Consider the following 21391-nt stretch of genomic DNA (forward strand, 5'->3'; position numbering starts at 1 on the left):
ATGACAGATGTCCCCGGAAGAAAGAGCATCAAGCAGAAACTCCACAGGCAGGCAAAGTAAGACTTAAAAAGTGTCCATTGACTCTCTGTCTTCTATTCTGTACCATTGGTCTCCTTGTCTATTTTAGTGCCAATACCATGCTGTTTTTGTTACTATTGCTCTATAGTAGAGTTTAAGTTCTAGTATTGTGATACCTTCTGCATCCCTCTTCCTGACCAGGATTGCTTTGGCTATTCTGGGTCTTTTGTTCTTCCAGATGAGTTTCATGATTGCTTTCTCTATTTTTATGATAAATATCATTGGGATTTTAATTGGAATTGAGTTAAATCTGTATAGCACCTTTTGACATATGGCCATTTTGATAATATTAATTCTGTGTATCCAAGAACACGGGAGATCTTTCCATATTCTAAGGTTTTCTTTAATTTCTTTCTTTAGTGTTCTGTAGTTTTTAAAAAAAAAAAAAAAAGAGTCCATGGAATTGGACAGTTAGGAGGTTACTGATAACCTCAGTTGTAGCAGATGAGGTGGTTATGTGAGGACAGAAATTAAAAGTGCAATTGGTAAAGAGTGGAAAGAGGTTAAAAGGAGAGCTAGTGAGAGTAGATGAACCTTAGGCAAGATGTTTTATACCACGTTGGGTTGTGAAGAGAAGACAGAATCAGTGATGCTAAAGGCCTGACAAAATATGCTCACAGTAAGGAAGAAGAGAACAGGCTGCAAGAGAATAGATATAAGGGAGACAGGATGTGAGGCCAACTCTGCTTGGCAATTGACTGGAAGGAAGGGAAGAAGAATCATGTAGTTAGTGTTATGGTTTAGAGGTGTCCCCCCAAAGCTCTTGTGTAAGACAATGCAAGAAAGTTTAGAGGTGAAATAATTGGGTTATGAGAGTTTTAAACTAATCAGTGCATTAATCCACTGATATATATTAACTGGGCAGTAACTGTAGACAGGTAGGGAGTGGTTGGAGGAGGTGGAACACTGGGGATGTGCCTTTAGAATTGATATTTTGTCTCTGGTGAGCAGAGCTCTCTCTCTCTCTGCTTCCTGTTATCATGTCCTGATCTGCCTTCTTCTGCCATGCCCCTTTGTCATATTGTGCCTTTCCTTGTGTGCAGAGCTATGGAGTCAGCCAACCATGGACTGAACCTCTGAATGTGTGGACCAAAAATAAATTTTCCTCCTCTATTATTGTTCTTATCAGGTATTTTGGCCACAGCAACAAAAAAACTTTTACCAAACAGATATGGTTTTACAGAAAGATGTGCACCTTCAAAGAAGTATGAAACATGAGAAGAGAGCAAAGAAAAAATGTTGATGGAGTCTTGGGATGATCTCAATCTTAGGTCCTTTTAGATCTTATTTTCTAGAGCAATAGTTCCTAAATTGGAGTTTGTGCATTTTAAGGGATTCAGAATATTTTCTGTTAATTTATGGGATTGCCCTGCAGTTTATATGCTATAGTATTGCATGTAGCAAATTATTTAAAAATTAGAATCTCTTTTTTTTTTTGGTACCAGAGATTGAACCCACAGTTGCTTAACTGATGAGCCACATCTCCAGCTCCCCTCTTTTTTTATTTTGAGACAGGGTCTCGCTAAGTTGCTTAGAGCCTCACTATGGTGCTGAAGCTGGCTTTGAACTTGTGATCTTCCTGCCTCAGCCTCCCAAGCCACTAGGATTACAGGCATTTGACACCATGTCCAGCAAAAATTAGAATCTTTATAATACTTTGTAATTAGATTGGAGTTACAGCAAAAAAATCCTTTTATCACGGAAGATACACAGGTTATCTGTATGGTAGTACTTTAAAGGGTGGCAAAACTTAAAAGATGTTGCATTTTCATCTTTTTCAAAAACGCAAATATGCCAAATTTGCTCACCTTTTCTTTGTTTAAACACTCCCTTTGCTTGGATCATAGCATACCTTACTCAGCTGGTTTTTCCTTCTTCTTTACTAACACTTTCTCAACCTTCTTTCCTGGAGTTTTCTTATCTTGATGATTTTTTTTTTTTTTTTTAACATGGACATACCCAAGATCTTTTGCCTAGGATCTTTATTCTTACTCATTTTCACTCATTCCCTGGGAGAGCTCTTCCAACTTCTGACTTAAAATTTTATACTATATGACACCCAAACTTTTATTTCCATCCTTGCCTTCTCAAAACTTGAGACTTAATTATTTAACATCTGCTCTTTAAACATCCAACAAATATTGGCACTGGATTGAACCAGGGTGCTTTATCACTGAGCTACATCACTAGTTCTCTTTTTATTTTTTGAGACAGCGTCTCACTTGCAATCCTCCTGCCTTTGCCTCCCAAATTGCTGGGATTACAGGCATGTGCCTCTGAGTACCAGCATATTTTTTGAACACTTATGTGCCAGGTAATTTTTTTCAAGACTTCAAATATTTTAGTGACTAGGCAAAAAACTCTATCCTTATAGATCTTATAGTCCTTAAAGAAGAGAATGAGCCAGTTGTGGTGGAATATACCTGTAATTCCGGTGACTCATGAGGCTGAGACAGGAGGATGGGCAAGTTCAAAGACAGCCTCAGCAACTAGTCAATATGTATAGTAACTAAGTAAAATATGTAGAATATTCAAGAGTGATATTCCTTAGCAGAAATTATGAGGATAAGTGACTTGCAAGTGCTGGGGAAGGATGGAGTATCAGGTTAAGATTTTAAATGAGGTATATAGGGTGGGTCTTATTGGGAAGATACCCTTCAAGCAAATATTAAAAAGAGGTGAAAAAAATGCCTAATATAGAAGGAACAGTTAGTGCAAAGGTCCCTAGGTTGAACCATTTCTTGGGAAATGAAGAAGAGTCAGAATTGTGGATGTGACAGTGTTTAGTAGAATAAATGGGGACTCCCATTTTCCCTTTTTTCTAGCTGCTTTTTCTCCATATAGCATTTCTTAACACCTGGAATATTATGTGTGTTTGTGTGTGTGTATTTTTTTTGTTTATTTTATATCTGTCTGCCTACTGCTTCATACTCTGTGTGAAGAGGGATTATTAATATTAGTTTTTGTTCACTGCTCTATTTCCATTATTTTAAAAATATCTTGCATGTAGTAGAAACTCAATGAATATTTGTTGATTGGATAAAGAAGAAAGAATATGAAAATATAATGGGTCTGTGTCTCCTACATTTATACACTTTGGTTTAAGATAGCAACCATCTGGGAATTACTATTGTCATGGACAGAGGAGTGGAAACAAGTAAGTTTCATATTTTATATTCATATGAATGTCTCATAAAGTCTGGAAAGCTGAATAGCAGCATAACAAATGCAAATATTTTCAAAGGATATATCAGGACATATAATTTGGGTTTTTTATTAGCTTTTATAGTTGTTCAATAATGAACACATAATTGTATATCAAAGAATGATAAAAGTTTGTATGTGTGTGTATGTATGATAGTTGCTGAATTGATGTGAACTTTTGAAATAGAGATATGAGGATCAGTGTATGTTAAAGCCTTGCTTTGGGATCTCATAATTTTTGGTTCAGTATATGATAATTGTGGTGTACCTCCACAAGCCACAATTTAATGAACCTGGAGCCTCATTTCTAGGACCAAAGAGGACTGGGAACCTGGAGCTCGATAGTGCTGTTTTGTTTCATTAAATGTCCTCACTGTCTGTGTAGGAATAAATGTGACTTTTCCCTGACAGATGATAAAAGGCAGCAGACATCATTAGTGTCCATCACATGACTTCTGACACCTACTGGAGAGAGGGCCTCTGTTTGCTCATGATCAGAAGTAAAATCCTTCTACAGATTGATTTGAAATTGCTTCTTAACTTCAATGTACAGATCTAGCCATGAAGCCAAGAGTGGTTCCTATTCCAACCTTAAAAACCTTCTTCTGAGGTTTTATCATTTCAGCTCTGCATTTCAGTATGTTTCAAGGGACAGCCATGTTCACAAAGGAAGAAGGCTCCGTAGAATGCTTTATTAGAATTTCAAAAAAGTACCATCTCGAGCTGCTCATTACCAGGAACAAGCTGATGCCAAGCAATTTATGATTATTAAAACATATAATTTGCATTTAAATTAAGTGAATTAATAAATAGCAGAGATTAAAATAATGTGTTATATTTTCTTATTGTTTGCCGCTCTAATTTTTACACATGCTAAAATAAAGAATAAAATTTATGGTGTTCTTTTTTATGTAGACGGTGTTAAGAAAAATATGAATTGGAGAAATTAGTCTCCATTATTTCCAGTTTTGTCAGGAGAAAGTGTTGTTAGATGCATGCTTCTTTAAAATATAATTTCTTTTTAGAAATTGAACCACATTTTATTTGTTCTGAAAGATAATTCTCAACATTAATCTATGTAAGAAACTTTAAAAAAGACATTTAAATAACTCAAATGTTTTGCTTATAATTTCCTATGTTAAATGTTTTCCCTCTAACAATGAATAATAACCTTAATAAGCAAATAATTTATGTTTATGGAGAAACTTTCATATGTAAATTATTTTGCCAGGTACTGTGGTGAAAATCAAAATGACAAGATCCTTTTTCTCAGAGTATTGATTTCAATTATAAATAGACAACTTAAAGGCACAAAATCATTTTAAAATGCAAAACACAACAGTCCTATAGAAAACAATTCCAAAGTGATTTTACTATATACATTTCCCCTGGAAAACCATCAGTTCACACTCTATTCCCAAGGAAATTCTGGGACATGAAATAATAATGCTCCCCTGACCCCTGAATCTCTCCTCAAGTCCTCCCACAAAATGATAATGTCAAAAAGGAGTGCAAATAAAATTATAATTGACTGAAGATATTAGCCATGCAAGAAAACATAAAATACTATCAACTTCAAGTTAGCTATATAATTCAGATATAAATAGCACATTCTAACAGGAGTCTTGATATGATACAATTGTAAGCCCAGGTGGGCAGAAAGTGGAAAAAGAGAAACTTTAAAAAAAAAAAAAAAGAAAGAAAGAAAGAAAGAAAGAAAGAAAGAAAGAAAGAAAGAAAGCTTAAGAAAAGGTGGAGTGGATAGACAAAGCACAGATCCCAGAAAAAGAAGCTAAAACAGTAAATGGCAAAAGACTGCATCTGGTATTTGGCAGTCCACAGATTCAGCTATGGGGAGAGGTCTGAAAATTACAAGTATTGAAGATGCTAGTAGCTTCAAAAAGCACTGCCCTTGGAAAGAATCATAAAAAATAGAGAAAAGATCACTCCCTTGGTGATGTAGCATAAATGAGAAAAGAGAAGTTAAGAGGAGAAAATGAAGAATCTTTCAGAGACTAAAATGAAATTAGGCATGCCAGTCCCTACTTCTCCCAACAGCATTCACTAAAGAAACTGGTCTCTGTACTGACAGAGGGATCATTTCTAGACTAGGGACTCTCCCCACAAAAGGCCTGAGAAGAGAAAAATAATAAGGTCTATTCCACAGAAAGCAAATGAGACAAAGAACAGAAAATTTAAATCAAAATGTTTCAGTGATAAAATGTTCTGTACTGAAGAAGAAGAAGAAGAAGAAGAAGAAGAGGAGGAGGAGGGAGAGGAGGAAGAGTTCTGCTTAACTCTTGAATTTAATTAAAAAATCCTCAAGCATTTGGAGATTAGAAGTAGATGATAGATGAAAGACATATATAGAGCTAGGCAGATAGACGTAAACTAGAATCAGAATTTTTAAGACAACATAAGTGGAAAAGGGGGAATAATGCAATAAGTATTGATTGATCTCACCAAATAAAATGAAGAAAAGGACAAGTCTATCTCAGAAATAAGAAAATATTAAAACATACTGAAAATATAAGAGATGACAGTAAAATCTCAGTAAGAGATTTTTGAAGAAAAGCAGGAAATCAATTAATCAAAATGAGATAAAATACAGAAGCTCCTCCTTTTCCAGGAGAGATATCCAAAATCCCAGTGAATGCCTGAACTGCAGATAGTACTGAATCTCAAATATATTGTTTTTTTCTTATACAGACAAGCATTGATAAAGTTTAATTTATAGATTAGGCACAGTAAGAGATGAACCAGAACTTATCTTGGATCTCAGCAACCTCAATAATTTCTTTTCTACCCTTCTTGAGAACTTCCACTTTTTTATTCAAAGGAAGTACTTCATGGCTTCTATTTGGCATCTCTGACTGCCACATCATTATTCTTGTTTTTATTTTACTGTCAATAAAGGTTACCTGAACACAGACACTGCCAGAGCATGATAGATATCTGATAACTGATTCAGATACTAAGTGACTAATGAATGGGTGGTATATATAGTATGAATATACCACAGAAGGGGATGATTCGCAATGTGGATGGGGCAGAAAGTGCAGTATAGCATGAGATTTCAAAATGGTCCTCAGAATGGCACGCAATTTAAAAAATTATGACTTTGCCATTTCTGAAATTTTCCATCTACTATTTTTGACCCACAGGTAACTGAGGGTACTGAAATCACACAAAGTAAAACTGTGAATGAGAGGGGAATACTATAACCAGTAAAGGGTCAAAGAGAAAATTATGGAAATGGAAAACATGCAAAGAAAATTCAACAAACATACAGGACTCTGAAGAAAAGTAAAACTATAAGAACACTTTTTGGTATTAAAAAATTTATCCTTACATATTCAAAGAGCTCATTGTGTGCTTCAAAAATTCAAAAATAATATTCTTGAGATATGTTCTGGAAAAACAGAATTTAAAGACAAAGAAAAATGTAACCAAATATAGAGGCAACTAGATCAAATTACTCACAAAGATGAAAAAAATAAGCTGTAGAGAAAGTAGAATGAAATCATTGATATTTTATAGGTAAAATAGGAGAGTCAGAGGTTACCATGTAAGATCTGTAGTCTCTTAGTAAAAGGTTATTTATGAAAATATATATTAAGGACGCTAATAAGGTATGAAAGAAGAGTAACCCCTAGAATAAAAATGTCTAATTTCGAAAATACCAAAATAATTTCTTCAGTAGCAAAGAAGTAACAAATGGCAAAACATGGTTTATATAACAAAACTAAAACATAAACTTATATGTAGAATTGGTACTAATACATGGCCATATAAAAAATATAAATGAGTTTAACTCATTTATTTCAAGAAAAATTTTCAAATTGACTCATAGAGCAAATATCAACCATCTGTCCTATGCAAGGGATACCTAATGTACAGTGATTCAAAAATGCTTAAATAATAGGGATGGGAAAAAAAATATCAGGAAAGCAAATAATACGACTGCAGAAATTGCTGTATTGACATGAGAAAAAATAGAATTAAGACCAAGAAGCATTAAGAATATTAAGCTGAAAGTTGCAACTCACAATACAATATAATAGCTATTAATATCAATACACCAAATGACAGAGCTACCATCTTCCAAAGGAAAAATTACAGAAGACACGAGGAGAAACAAAAACACAGTAATAAAAGACTTTACATTCCACTCTCAACATAAACGGATGAAAATCAAATAAAGATAAGGAGATTTATACAGCATATTTAATAAGACGGACTTTATATATCAATACTAGATAGCTCCTTTATGATAGAATACATCCTTTTCCCTTGTACATGAATCAGAAAAACTGATCCTATATTAAGGTCAAATAGAAAATATCAGCAAGTTCCATAGAATATAACAAACAATGCTATTACAATGCAGTAAAACTTGAACTTAAAAAATTAAATTTTAAATTAAAGGCCCATCACACACACACACACACACACACACACAAACACACAAATGTTTTAACTCTTGCATGAAAAGGAAAGGTCAAATGAGAATTATGGAATTTCTGAACAATGAATAAACTTAAAACAGAGATATAATATTTGTTATCTTAAAGATTTATTTCAGTAAAAATGAAGCAAAACAAAAACAAAGCATGAGCATTAGGTAAAGAACAAAAAATAGATCACATTAGTATACAAAATATTATTCTTAAAAAACAGATAAATCAGTAACATAAAAGGGAGAAAACCTAAGTATACAACATGAGAATGATAATAAATTGGCATAAATAAAAAATTAAATAAGAGAATATGTTATGCTAATAAGAGACTTCTTTCTTATGTTACTAATTTTGAAGATCTAGGTGAAATGGATAATTTGTTAGGCAAATACAACTTACAAAATCAACCTCAGTAGAAATAGAAACTTAAATGGACAAATTCCCATAGAAGAAAGAAAAAAAAATTCAAGACATACTTCACAAGAGCAATAGGGTTACATGGCTTCACATAGGAGTTCAAGCTAATTCTAAGAAGGAGATAGAAATATAGTATCATAAACTGATACAGAGTATACATAGTACAGAAAAACTCCCCAACTTTTTTTATTAAAAAAAAGTAACACTGATTTCTAATCTGATTTGTAATAATGATGGTTAATCCTTGTGTTCAAACAACAAAACTAAAGACCGATATCATTTATGAATATTATATAAAAATTAAAAATAAGTAACAGATCACAAAATATCATTAAAACATAACCCAGCATGACCAGGTAAGATTTATATTATGCAAGGATTATGTAACAATAAGAAATTTATTATTTTTTCCCTAAAAAAGAAAATGTAATTTTTCTCTCAGAGATGAAACATATGATTATCTACATAGATGCTGAAGTACATGAAAAAATTTAATAACCATTCTAATAAATCTTGAGAGACTTCCTTAACATTAGTATACACTGATATATATCATTTATATTTATTTTTCTATATGTATCAATTTTACATAATCGAGTACTTGTTTTATACAACATTTATATATATATAAAATATAAAGATTCAAATTTCTATGTATTAAATGTATATGTAATAACTCATATATAACATTAATATACATACTCATATTCATTATTTATATATTCCATAACTTTACAAATTAAGTGATAATTTGATAAATTATGTATAATCCATTATGTGTCTTATATGTGATTGATGAATAATTATATAACATTGATTACATATATGCTTACAGGCTAAATTTCCCTAATCTGGAAATTTGGAATCCTACATGCTCCAAAATTTAGCATTTTTTGAATGCCAGAATGATACCACAAATGGAAAGTTCCACACCTGACCTCATGTGATGTGATGAAGGGAACTAAAATATTATATAAAATTACTTTCAGATTATGTGTATAAGGTGCATATAAAATGCAAATCAACTTTGGGTTTAGACTTGGGTCCCATCCTCCAAAATCTCATTATATATATGCAAAAATCCCTAAGTTCGAAAAAAATCTGAAATTTTAAACAGTTCTGATCCTAAGTGTTTTACATACATAATCTGTAAATGTACACACATGCACACACATAGTTCTAAATTAATGCCAGACATGAATAAGAAAGCAACAGAGTAATTTCTCCTAAGGTCAGGAGTAAGGATGAACACTATCTCAACTAGTATTTAATATTATAGTAGTAGGATGACTCAGTCTTCTTAGGCAATAAGAATTATCAAGATAAGAACTGGAAAAGAACACCCTGAAACAACTTGAATTGTATCAATTTACAGATAACAGAAGAGAATACTTGGAAATCCTTAAAGAAATCAACTGTAAGGACAGGCATGTTGGCATGTACCTATAATCCCAGCAGCTCAGGAAACTGAGGCAGGAGGATCACAAATTTTAGCTCAGTCTCAGAAACTTAGCAGGATCCTGTTTAAAAAGAAAAAGAAAAAAATAAGGCGAGGTGTGTGCTGGGGATGTAGCTTGGTGGAGAATGCCTTGGGTTCCATCCCCAGTGTCACTTAAAAACAAAATAAAACAAAAACTATGTAAATCAGTGATAATTGTTTGGCAAAATTGGATATAAATATCCAAATTTTAAGTTATCTAAACACTTGCTCAGAATAACTTAGGTAGCAATCTAGTCAATGTCTCGTGATTGTGGTAAATGAATAATAAAGTGGCACATAAATAAAATATAACTGTGCCAGGGGGTAATAACTGTTAGACAAATAAAAGAGATAAGTGGGTGAGAAGGTCTAGAATGAGTGAAGATTTGCAATTTTAAACAGGGTAGGCCTCACTAAGAAGATGACACTTATGTAAGGCTTGCAGCAACATGACTGAAATGCCTACTCAACATTTGTATGGTACAAGGTGCTGAAGGTACTAGCTCAAACTGTGAGGGTGGGAAAAAGTAAATAGTACTACAGTTGGAGATGAAAAAAATTTATCATTACTTGAATACAATTTTAAGCCCTCATACAAAATTCAAAAGAATCTGCAGACTAATTATTAGAATTAACAGTTCGTTTAACAATATTATTCCAATAAAGTTAACATACAAAATTCCTATTTCTACAAATCGGCAATAAGCAACTACTGTAGTTTAAAAATAAATATTTAGCATAACACAAATGTTAAAAGGTATCTGTGAATAAATCTACCAAAAAACAAAGATTTTTGTGAAGAAATTCATAAAATTTTGCTAAAGTAGTGAAAAAAACCTGAATAAAGGTTGAATATATTAAATGTGATAATTAGTCCCAAGTTGATTTAATGGACTTTCAGTAAAAATTTTGTCAGCATTTGTCAGGGAACCAGTGAAGCTGTTTTGAATACTGAACAGAAGTTGAAAGAATCACAAATAACAGTCACTTCTGAAAAACAAGGTGGTGAACTAGCCCTATAATAGCAAATTAATTATAAAGCACAGTTATTAAGACAGTGTGGTGATGACATGGGAATCCACAATGAAGTATACAGATCCGTGTGTCAGAATACTCCAGCAAACCAGAATACAGAGTCCAGAGGGAGCGATTGTACTTGTTATTTACAGGAGGGAGCAGCTCAATAAATAGTACTAGGACAACAAATACAGAAGTGACATAAATAGCAGTGTTTAGCACTCCTTGAAAATTAAGGCAGGTAAAGGGAATATTGCCCAAAATGTGTAAAGGAATTATAATTTTACTTAGGGCGATCTAGGTAGGTCTCACTGAGAAGATGGTATTTGAGCAAATGGAAAAAAAAGAACTTGACACTATACTAGGCATGATAATGAATTTCAGAAGAGAATTAAGACTTAAATATAAGAGAAAAATCTGTAAAATATTTAGAAGAAAACAAAGAAAAATATTTTCATAGCAGGGAGCAGTGGTGCACACTTGCGATCCCAGAGACCTAGGAGGCTAAGGCAGCCTCAGAAACTTAGTGAGATTCTCAGCAACTTAGTTAGATCCTGTCTCAAATTTAAAAATTAAAAAGGAATGGGGATGTAGCTCACTGGTCAAACACCCTGGGTTCAATCCTCAATACAAACAAAACAAAACAAAACAAAACAAAGGAAAAATATTTTCATGACTCTGCGGGGAAATGCCTTGCTTCTTTATATCTTAATAACTTAAAAAATTATGTATTTGATCACATTAAAATCAAGAACTCTTTGTGAACAGATACCCCAAAGAAAGTGAAAATATGACACAAACACTAATATTATATTTGAAACACACACACACGCACACACACACACACACACACATAGTGTTACTGAAAAGATTAGTCTTGAGATAATATTTAAAAATTAACAATTCGTCATTTTTAAGAAACAATATCAAAATATTAAAAATGGACAATAAAATGATCAAAATTTCACAAAGAGAATATAAATGATGAGTAAAACATAAAAAGGTGTTCAACTTCAACAATAGGAAAGTAAATATTTGACAGTAAAATAATTTTGTACACTACAAAATGCCACAAATTAAACTAACAAGGCAATACCAAATATTGATGTGCTGGGCACTGGGTACCTGGGTATTAATTTTATTACTATTCATTCAACAACATATATTTTTACATGGGAACATATATAATATATGTATTTTAAAAATATCTGAGTCATTTCATATTTAAGAATAAAGAGAAAAGGAAGATCAGAAATAATAATTCCATCCATGAAAGTGTTTACACAGAAAAGTTTCAAAAATTTTTCAAAAGAATCAAATATGTTTCTAAGATATTATTTGGATAGCTATGCATAGAATTTCTTTGGCTGCATTGAACAAAAATTTGTTAATTAAAAATTAGTATTACGATAGAGTCCAACAATTAATGTAGACTTAGGAATGCTTGGACAAAAAAGAATACAAAGTCAGTGGAAATTTCCATTCCAATTTCATATCTCACTCATTGGAATTGCAACTTGCACAGACCTAGGACAGTGGTTCTCAATGGTAGATGGTGGGCTATGCTGATCCCAGGGGAAACATCTGGCAATATCTGCAGGCACTTTTGGTTCTCATAACTGGGTAGGAGAGATGCTACTGGCACCTACCTGCACACTGGCATCCAGATCCTGCTAAACATCCTACAACACACAGAATTATCTGAACTTGTACAAATAATTATCTGGTCTCAAATGCGAATAAAGACAACATTGGGAAAATCTATTCAGGGAATTAGGTATAGTACTTAATTATTCAAAAATATTTAAAATACTATTTAAATAAATAACAGTCTGAAACTGTGTTAGTATGGCAGATGCAGCAATACAACACAGTTTCTTCCTTAAGAAACTTGGAGTCAAGGTGGAGAATCAGTCACATGAATAGATAATTATTGTGCAATAATTTCTATGAAAGACAAAAAAGAATCACCTAACTTAGACTTGGGTGTCAGGAGCTGGACCTTGAGCAGAGTATTAAAAGATAAATAGGAATTTTTCATATCAATCAAGAGAACATGGTTTTAAATCACAGAAAGAAAAGGTTAACAGTGAGCATAAAGGAAACCAACAAACTTTGCAATCCATCCTGCTGCACACATTCTTTGTGACACCAGCTGGAGCAAGCTGGCACTAATAGGCATCTACACTCACTGGTTTTCCCTCATGTGGAATACCTTTCCAACCACGTTTATTCCTGCCTCCCTTTGATGAAACCATCATTATCTTTTAAGATCATGTCAAGTCATTAGACAGGAGTGCTTTATTTCTTTGTTTTTAATATTCACTAACTTGTTATAAGCACAAAGAACAGTCATTGGCATTTAGCAAATCCTCAATATTTTTAATGAAAAAATAAATTCAAATATTCATTCCTTTCTGAAGCATTTTTCAATTTCTCATTGTGGAAAAGCAGAATTGTATATTTCCATAGTGCTTATGTTGAGGAATAAAGACATATTTATTCAATGGGTGGTTAAAATTATGGAAGATAGAAGAATATAATGAAAAAATAGAGACATATCTACTAGGTGTTGGGACTCAAGATGTATCTCTGAAAAATGTTTCCCTTCTAGTCTTCCTGAAGCATGGAAACTGAAGGCTCATTCAATACAAAGTAAAAAATTTCTTGTAATTCATAACCAGAGACAAATACTCCTTATGTCTTGCTAAATATTCTCCCAACAAACTTAAAAAGATACATAAATACACAGAGACATGAATTAACAAATAAAATTATATCACATGTAATGTTTTATAACTATTTTATTTCTCTTCATGTCATTAAGTATAAATATGTATGATTTTAATGAATTCATCATGTTTGTTTTACAGAAGAAAATTCATTTAGAAAGACTTAGGTTGGACATTTACATTACTTTTTCTTTGATGCTACAAACAACGCTGTGATGACATACTTTGCTCATTTTTGCATACTATTGGCATTTTAATCCAATATCCATAAATACTTAAGAAAGTTACAGCTTTGGAAGAATACTGTAAATGCATTTCTAGAAAGTGAAATTACTATTCCCTCAAGCAGCTTACAAAACAGGCTCATTTCCTCACAGTCTTCATTAACAAACACTAAGTACAAGGCTTTATTCAAATTTAATATACTATAACTTAATAGTATTTCCAGTATGGTTTTTGACTCATGAATCAATGTCTAGAGATAACTTTCCCACTAACAGATTCTCAAAATGTGTATCTATGGTTTCTTCTAATAATTTTTATGAATGTGTTTTTCATATAGAAATCATTAACTTTCATCAGAAATTAATCTTGGTTTAAGTCATGGTATTGAGTGTATTTTAATTTTCAAAAGGATACTCAATTGTTAAAATACATTTAATAAATAAGCATTCTTTTCATCTTCACTACATATGATACATTAAGTAAATGTTTATATTTTTGTCTATTACTGGACACTGCATTTTTTCTGGTGGTCTGTCTACATTTTCCCTTTGAAAATATTTTGTTATTATAACTTTATATTGTACTATAAGATTTATAGATTAAGTTTCACTATTTACTTTTCTGTTTCCAGATTAGAAGGAAATTTGTATTTGTATAATTGCATCTTCCTGCCCAGGAAGACCATTGGTCTCTTTTTAATTAAAGCTTCATTACATTACCCTGTAGAGTTTTTTTTTTTTTTATTTAGAAGGATCATCACTAACTTGTTATTTTTTTACATAGTCCATAATTCTAATTGCAGTTGTGAAAGATACTTTTCAATTATCATGTTTAACTAATTTTTATAATTACTGTTTATATATACATAGATAGAAAAAACTATTGATTATCACATGGTTTTTTTCTAAAGGAACACATTATATAAATCTCATTCAATATTTTGTTAATTTTCTAGTGAGGCAAATAATCTGAAAATGTTAGGTTTTTCCATTTTTGCCATTTATTTCTGTTGCTTTCAAAATCCGATTGCACTCACTATTGCTTTACGAAAAACAGAAAATAATGCAAACACATATAACTTTCATGATTTTATGGAGGATACTCTATTGTTAAGTACTACAAAGAATAATGATTATAACATACTGAAATACATCAAATATATTAAATCTATGATTTATAATGACATAATAAAAGCAACAGCAATAACAATGGCAAATCTTCATTAGTCACCTTTAGAGAGTGCTAACACACAAATGTGAAAGGGAGAAATTCAAATATTTATTCTTCTTTTCCTGTACAAGGTACATTTTAGGGTAACCAAATAATTGATAAAGTTATTTTTAATAATTCCACATAAATGGAATGGGATAGTAGTCACTAGACACTGAGAGGGAGAGGGAGGCAGGAAGATGAAAAGAAGTTAGATAGGATCATCAAAACACAAAGAAGAATCAGTTCTGATTTTCTACAGCACCATACAGCAACTACTGATGAAAATGATTCATGTTTGAGGAGATGGAAGTACTTATAACCCTGATTTGATCATTGTACATTGTATAAATGTCTCAAATTATATAGCAATGTACAAACATCATACCTTTATAATAAAAATAATTCCATTTAATCAATGTATAAGGAATGACAGAAAATTGCCATTTTGCAGTGCTTAAAGAGATAATAGATGTACGAAACAATTGTGAATGGATGTTAAAAAGATATAAATAGAATGTTAATAGAAAACTTTATTTTGGCATGAATCAGTTTATTAGTACGTGAACTCACTGATATAGTCTAGCAATCCAGTGAGAAAAACAGATATTATGTCCCTTATTAATTACTGTGAAATATGCTTGGCTTAAAAACAAGTAACAATAACAAATAATCTGTTTGGATCTAATCTAGCCTAAGACCTAACTACAAGTTAAAAGAAAACATGAAAAATAGGAAAAAAAGAGGAATAAAATGAAAATGATGAAAAAGACCAAATCTAGAATACTGTTATATTCAAAAGGACCTATAAATCCATGGCATAAAATAAAAAGGTTTGTTATAGAATAAAAGAAATTTAAGAAATGCTCAATCAAATGGAGTAAAAAGGTTTGTTATAGAATAAAAGAAATTTAAGAAATGCTCAATCAAATGGAGTATGAACTTTGTTTCAAAATCTATTGCAAATAGTTATTTTGGAAACAAGGACATTTTAATTTTAACTGGTATTAGATAATATTAAGGAATTTTATTTGATTAGCTATACTAATGGCTTCCTGGTAATACACATCAAACAAACAAGGAAGCAAGCAAGAAGCAAATTTTCTCTTAGTTATGTGAGCATACTGATTTATTTACAGATAAAATGCTACCATATGTAGAATTTACTTTAAAATACTTCGTTATAAAAAGTGGAGGAAATTCATGTAAGAGTGACAAATATTTATAACTGCTGAAACTAAGTGACGCTATATAGAAGTTCATTATATTATTCTCTCTACTTTTGTGTAATACAAGTGATTAGTAATAAAAATGAAAGCAGTTAAGAAATGAGAGTCAGGAAAATAGGTGAAGAACAGTGAGGATTGTAAGTAAAGGAGCAGAGGTAGTTAATACTACCTATAGGTAATACTGGGTATGCATATTCATGAAGTATGAAAGAGTACTAACCCATCAGAGTACCACTGGGGTTCAAACCAATAGGGAGGGAACTTTGGAGACTGCCCAAACTAAGAACAGGGAGACAGTGGGTAAAAGGTGAAGAGTTGGGGAAGGGAGCGGAAGCACTCAAGTAAGATGCATGAAAGAACAGTCCCTGTGTGGATCACAAACTGGCACTAGCATCATCAATAGTTTTTCACGTGTGGGTTATTTCTCTAGTCTACCAACTCTCACACTGGTGTTTCAAGTAAACCACTCTAGTAGAGGCTAAGATATGATCTGCTGAAGGTCATTGTATCAAGCATTATATCCACCAACTTTTGTTCGTAAAACCTCATCTGAAAAAGAAACTAACGTCGGCAATTTAAGAGACTTTAAATATCTTTAGCTCATTTTATAAGTATAAAAAAAGTAAAAGAAAAAAAAAAAAAAAACCCTCTGAATTTTATGGTACCGTAGGACATACAGAGAAGGCAATCCAATGAAGACCTGCCTTGTCACATTCAATAGAGCAACTGTAGAAGCAATTTGTTACAAGCAGATGGATAGTTGAGCACTAAAAGGGATGATAAACTAGAAAGAAATTAGATATTGAAATCAATTTCTTTTAGGCTTATCTTGAAACTTCAGTTTCACACAAACAATTGTATTTGAAGAAGTCAGAAAAAAAATGCCATACTAAGAGGGGTGCCCGTGAAAACAGAACTTTACACATGCTATAGCCTTATAGTCACCATTTACTTGATTGGTCCAAATATTTATAGTTCATTGTTATGACTGCCAAAACTGGCAACCACAAGGATTGTTGTCTCAATTAGGACAGTAAACAGATTGTCTCTTTTTTTAATGAAAAAATCTAAAATGTAATACTTCACAGTTTAACATGTTTATTCATCTAAACGAGCTAAAAAATAATGGTGCGACATCTGTTCGAGAAGCATTGGTACCTCAAATTTTGGCTGCCTCCCTACCAATTTGGTTGTTGTTTTAAAAAATGAAGAATAGGAGGGGGTACTGTCATCAAAAAAAAAAAAATCTTCTGGCATGTAAAGTATCTTATTTTTCTTGAAATAAGGATCTCATATCTGTTGCTAAGGATAAAAAAAAAACTGTATAACAAGGAGACACTATGCTGAATACGGCTGCAGTTCAATTGTTTTAAATGAATTACTGATCTGCTATGGATATTTCCACACGAGTATAGTTCTTTACATGGTGCTCCAAGTTCCCTGTATACTTACCTTTTTAGTTAAAAACCTCGAAAAATGATAAGAATGTTCCTGTAGGTTCTGAATTCATCTGCTACAATTTTTTTCTATTGGTTGTACTGATTCTAGATATGGTGTCAGAGGAACAAAATCTAGCAAACATCATTCTATCCAGACTACAATGGAATAATTCTAATAAAGAAGGCAGTGCTGCTAAGGGAGAAGGGGTAGGAATCTTCTCAGAGAAGCCTCAGGTAAGTGTAAAGAAGTCTAATTGTTGCTAAGGAGAGAATATAAAATTATCTTAGGTTGTCTCTTGTTCAACAACCTTATGTTATGGATGAAATACATTAAAATTGAATAAGTTTAATTTTAAAAAAGTTGATTTCTGAAACTTATTTAAAACACTAGTCACTCTACTGAATCAACATGGACTATATACTTTTAGAACCTGCAAAATTCATAAACATAATAAAATTTTAGTTTTATTTTCATTTGGAGGGAAGACGCATGCTAAGTTGAATTCAAATATTGAGCATTTTTAAAACAAATATGCATACTTGATTTACTAGAAAAGCCAATGTTTCTATTTTATAGCAACCTTAAGACTAGTTGTCTTAATTTTCAAGAGAATCAGAATGAAAAATACCAATATCTATATTTATATAGATATAAATATATGTATCCCAATACAACCAGTTCATAAATGCTAAATGCTGTTGATCAATATTATGTTTAAATTTTATTTATTAAACTCAAAGAATTTTTGATCATCTATACATCAAGAAATATAGACTGAGAGAACTAAAATACATTAACTTAAATATTAACATGCATTTATTAAATTTATGTGCCGATTATTATGCGATTAGACAGAAATGAGTAAGAAGATACTTTCAGGTCTTACATCATTAGTTGGGGTGAGAACATTTCTTCTGTCTTTTTGAAAAACTGATAAGAGATACTCTATATATTTTGCTCCCTTAAAACAATCACCAATCCTATATTTTTATTGAAATAGTTGGTTTTAAAAGAAATACTAGATGAGGTTAGATTTTTACAATATTTTCCCTCAGATAATTTATACATTCTTTACCCTAGTCTAAATTTACATGCAAAATAAGAACCAGCAACTCTTCATACTTCATTCACAGTATTTCATACGCTGTATTTTAAGTTTCCTGCATTATTTGGAAATCTATTCTGCACAGTATGTTAATAAATAGATTTGAACATTCTGAAAAGTCATTATAATTTTTTTCTGTTTTTTGTCTTCTGAATTATTCTAAGCAGTAAATTATTGCAGGCAAAATAGCCATGTCTAAAATTTGTTTGATGCTAGTCTTAGATGTATGCCAAATGCCACTCACTATTCAAAAGTGCAATCCCCTGAAACAGTAAAAGATATCACCTTTCTGTCTTCAAAGATTCAAACCAGACTTTCAATCTGAGATTTCTCTTCACAATATTGGCTGCTTCCCAGGTAATGTGAGTTCACAAAATTTGTATTTCACAAAAACTGTTGTGTAAACATATGTCATCTCATGTTACCTGCTACTTGCTGAAATCAAAGCTTTTAACCTTGCGGATTTAGGGTTTTCTGAGGCCATCATAAATCAATCAGTCATACAAATGTACTAGCTTTGGACTTAGGATATCAATAAAACTAGGTCATGAAATTTGCCTATATTTACACTATATTAAGGTTAATATTTATTACTATCATTTTCCCCCAAAAGAACTTCATGAATACAACAGAATGATAAAGTTTGCTCAAAATGAAAAAAATTTCAAACATTTCCAAGAACATAATTATCTATTTTAAATACTGTAAACTCAGTTAATATCTCACTTGGATAGGTATCTAATAAGCAATTATTACATATCTTCTCATTTAAATTAAAACTGAAAACCAGGAATAATCTTTATTTAACATGACTGTTTTTAACACCATATGGGAGGGAAATAACTAAATGAAAATTGTTCACGTAAATGTGATGGGAGTGGAGGAAAGCAGTATTTCTTGACATGTGGCATGTCACTCAGGAAAGTAAAAGGCCCATCATATCCAAAATGCCAGCTTGGATATTCCCTTGCCTCCCACTTTGCGAACAGACATACCACATGGCACAAAATGCTGCAACCTTTCCTAAAAATGCCACTTGGATTGGTCCACTGTGGTGAAGATATAAGAACTCTTGGTCTGTCTCTTGAGTTGTGAGTTCAAGAGAGAATCCAGTAAATAACACTGGCTAAATTTTGTCCTCAGATGTTTGGCATAAATAATCTGTGAGGATATTGGAACCTTTGGCTGTTTTCACACTGATGAAATAAATTATGCTACTTTAAAAAATTCTACAGAGCATAACGTTACACTGTCATATTCAACTTTTTGCAAAAGTACCAAAGATTTTTTTTTTAAAGAAACTGCTTATAAAGCCATAATACTTCTAGGGTACTTATAAAAACTTTTGTCACTTGACCAGTATTATAACAATCTGAATATTGTATTTGTTCTTCATATGTGAACACTATGAATCACATTACGCAGATATCTCAAAATATCTATTTTCTATGTATCTTTATATAAGGTAATTAACAACTCTTCTATGAACAGATAATTTCCAATTTTTTAAGCTTTATGTTTTTGTGTCCTTTTAAAATGTAGTAAAATTTGGTTATCAAAAAAATTTTGAATATACTAGGCATTATGCTCCAAAAATGTAAAGTGCATTTGAAAGATCATATAAAAAGAAAATTACATATGAGAGTAATATGAGGCATATATTTTCTCCTATTATTTCCCCTAAAGAATTCTAATTGATTAACTCTTAAGAAATAAAATGTAATTTTGTAAAACAACTTTGTATTGTTCAGATTTAGGAGACAACCCAAGAAAATCATTCTGAATAGGTAAGACTTCTGCTATTCTGCACTGTGAAAAAGACTGCACAATTAAATGACAGATTGTTACATATCTCCCTAACAAGAAGGGCAAACTGATACTGCAGGCAGCAAGAACAACATAATTAAAATAGAATTCCAAGTTTGTATTAATAGAGTAATAAGTTAATTAAAATCAAGATCAAACCGAACTTTCTATTTACACCAGTTCAGGCAGCCCAAGAGGGAAGGAACTCTATTTTAGAGACATATGTGACTCTTTGAGCTTCTGTCATCCAGGTGCCATTTCTGACGGAGCACATGTGCACTGAACAGTTGGCAAAGAAGGAAAAGATTACTGTAGATGTATGTGCAGATAGTCTCTCTAATGATATAAAATATGTCTGGAAAGAAAGCAGGATTTCTTTGTAAAAGAAATATTTCCCATGACTTCTCCATCTTTCCTAGGTTCTGAATATGATTTGGGTATGTTTCTGAAATGAGAATATATACTTTTACCTATGATGTATACAGAACATAAACAGATTGAATAATCTGTAAGTGATGGAGTTACACATGTAAGTTAGGTAAGACATCTGAAAACTTTTGGATATTATCCATTTTATATAAATACAACATGTATAGGGTGCCTGTCAAAGTTGACAGATTTATAAATGTATCTGGTAGCCTACATTACACCACATTGCTACATAAGGTTCTTTCTTGATATCCTATACAAGTATTTAAAAAGATATCTCCACAAACTGAAAGTACCAAAGAAATATTGAAGATGTTGTAGTTTCAGTACTTCAGAAAGTATTCGTCCCAATAGGTGCTTTTATAAAATTATTTCCCTTTCAAATATTGATTGCTGCTCACTAATCTTCATCTGGGTCCAGATCAGGTTCAAACATCCGTGGACAGTCTGAGATAAAAGAAAGCATAGAAAGCCAGCAGGAGGGCCAATATAGCTGCAAGTACAAGCCAACTTCCTGGGGAAGAAAAAAAAGGTAGACTTGAATTGATGGAAAGAGACCG

General features: G+C 31.9%; 1 protein-coding gene and 1 long non-coding RNA gene across 2 annotated transcripts in view; one reads left to right on the forward strand and one right to left on the reverse strand.

Moving 5' to 3' along the window:
• Nucleotides 1-8889: 8889 nt before the first annotated feature.
• Nucleotides 8890-21131, forward strand: LOC306647636. The gene is made up of 2 exons (XR_013760144.1): nt 8890-15655; nt 15711-21131. It is a non-coding gene; the product is annotated as an uncharacterized lncRNA (long non-coding RNA).
• The window catches only part of TRIQK (triple QxxK/R motif containing), a 66338-nt gene continuing 63231 nt past the window's right edge, over nt 18285-21391 (reverse strand). The window contains 2 exon segments of the mRNA XM_079117127.1: nt 18285-21338; nt 21340-21345. Coding sequence (XP_078973253.1) covers nt 21260-21338; nt 21340-21345 — 85 coding nt within the window. The 3' untranslated portion in view covers nt 18285-21259.

Source organism: Sciurus vulgaris, assembly GCF_902686455.1.
Source record: "Sciurus vulgaris genome assembly, chromosome: 1".
In the NCBI taxonomy this organism is placed as follows: Eukaryota; Metazoa; Chordata; class Mammalia; order Rodentia; family Sciuridae; genus Sciurus; species Sciurus vulgaris.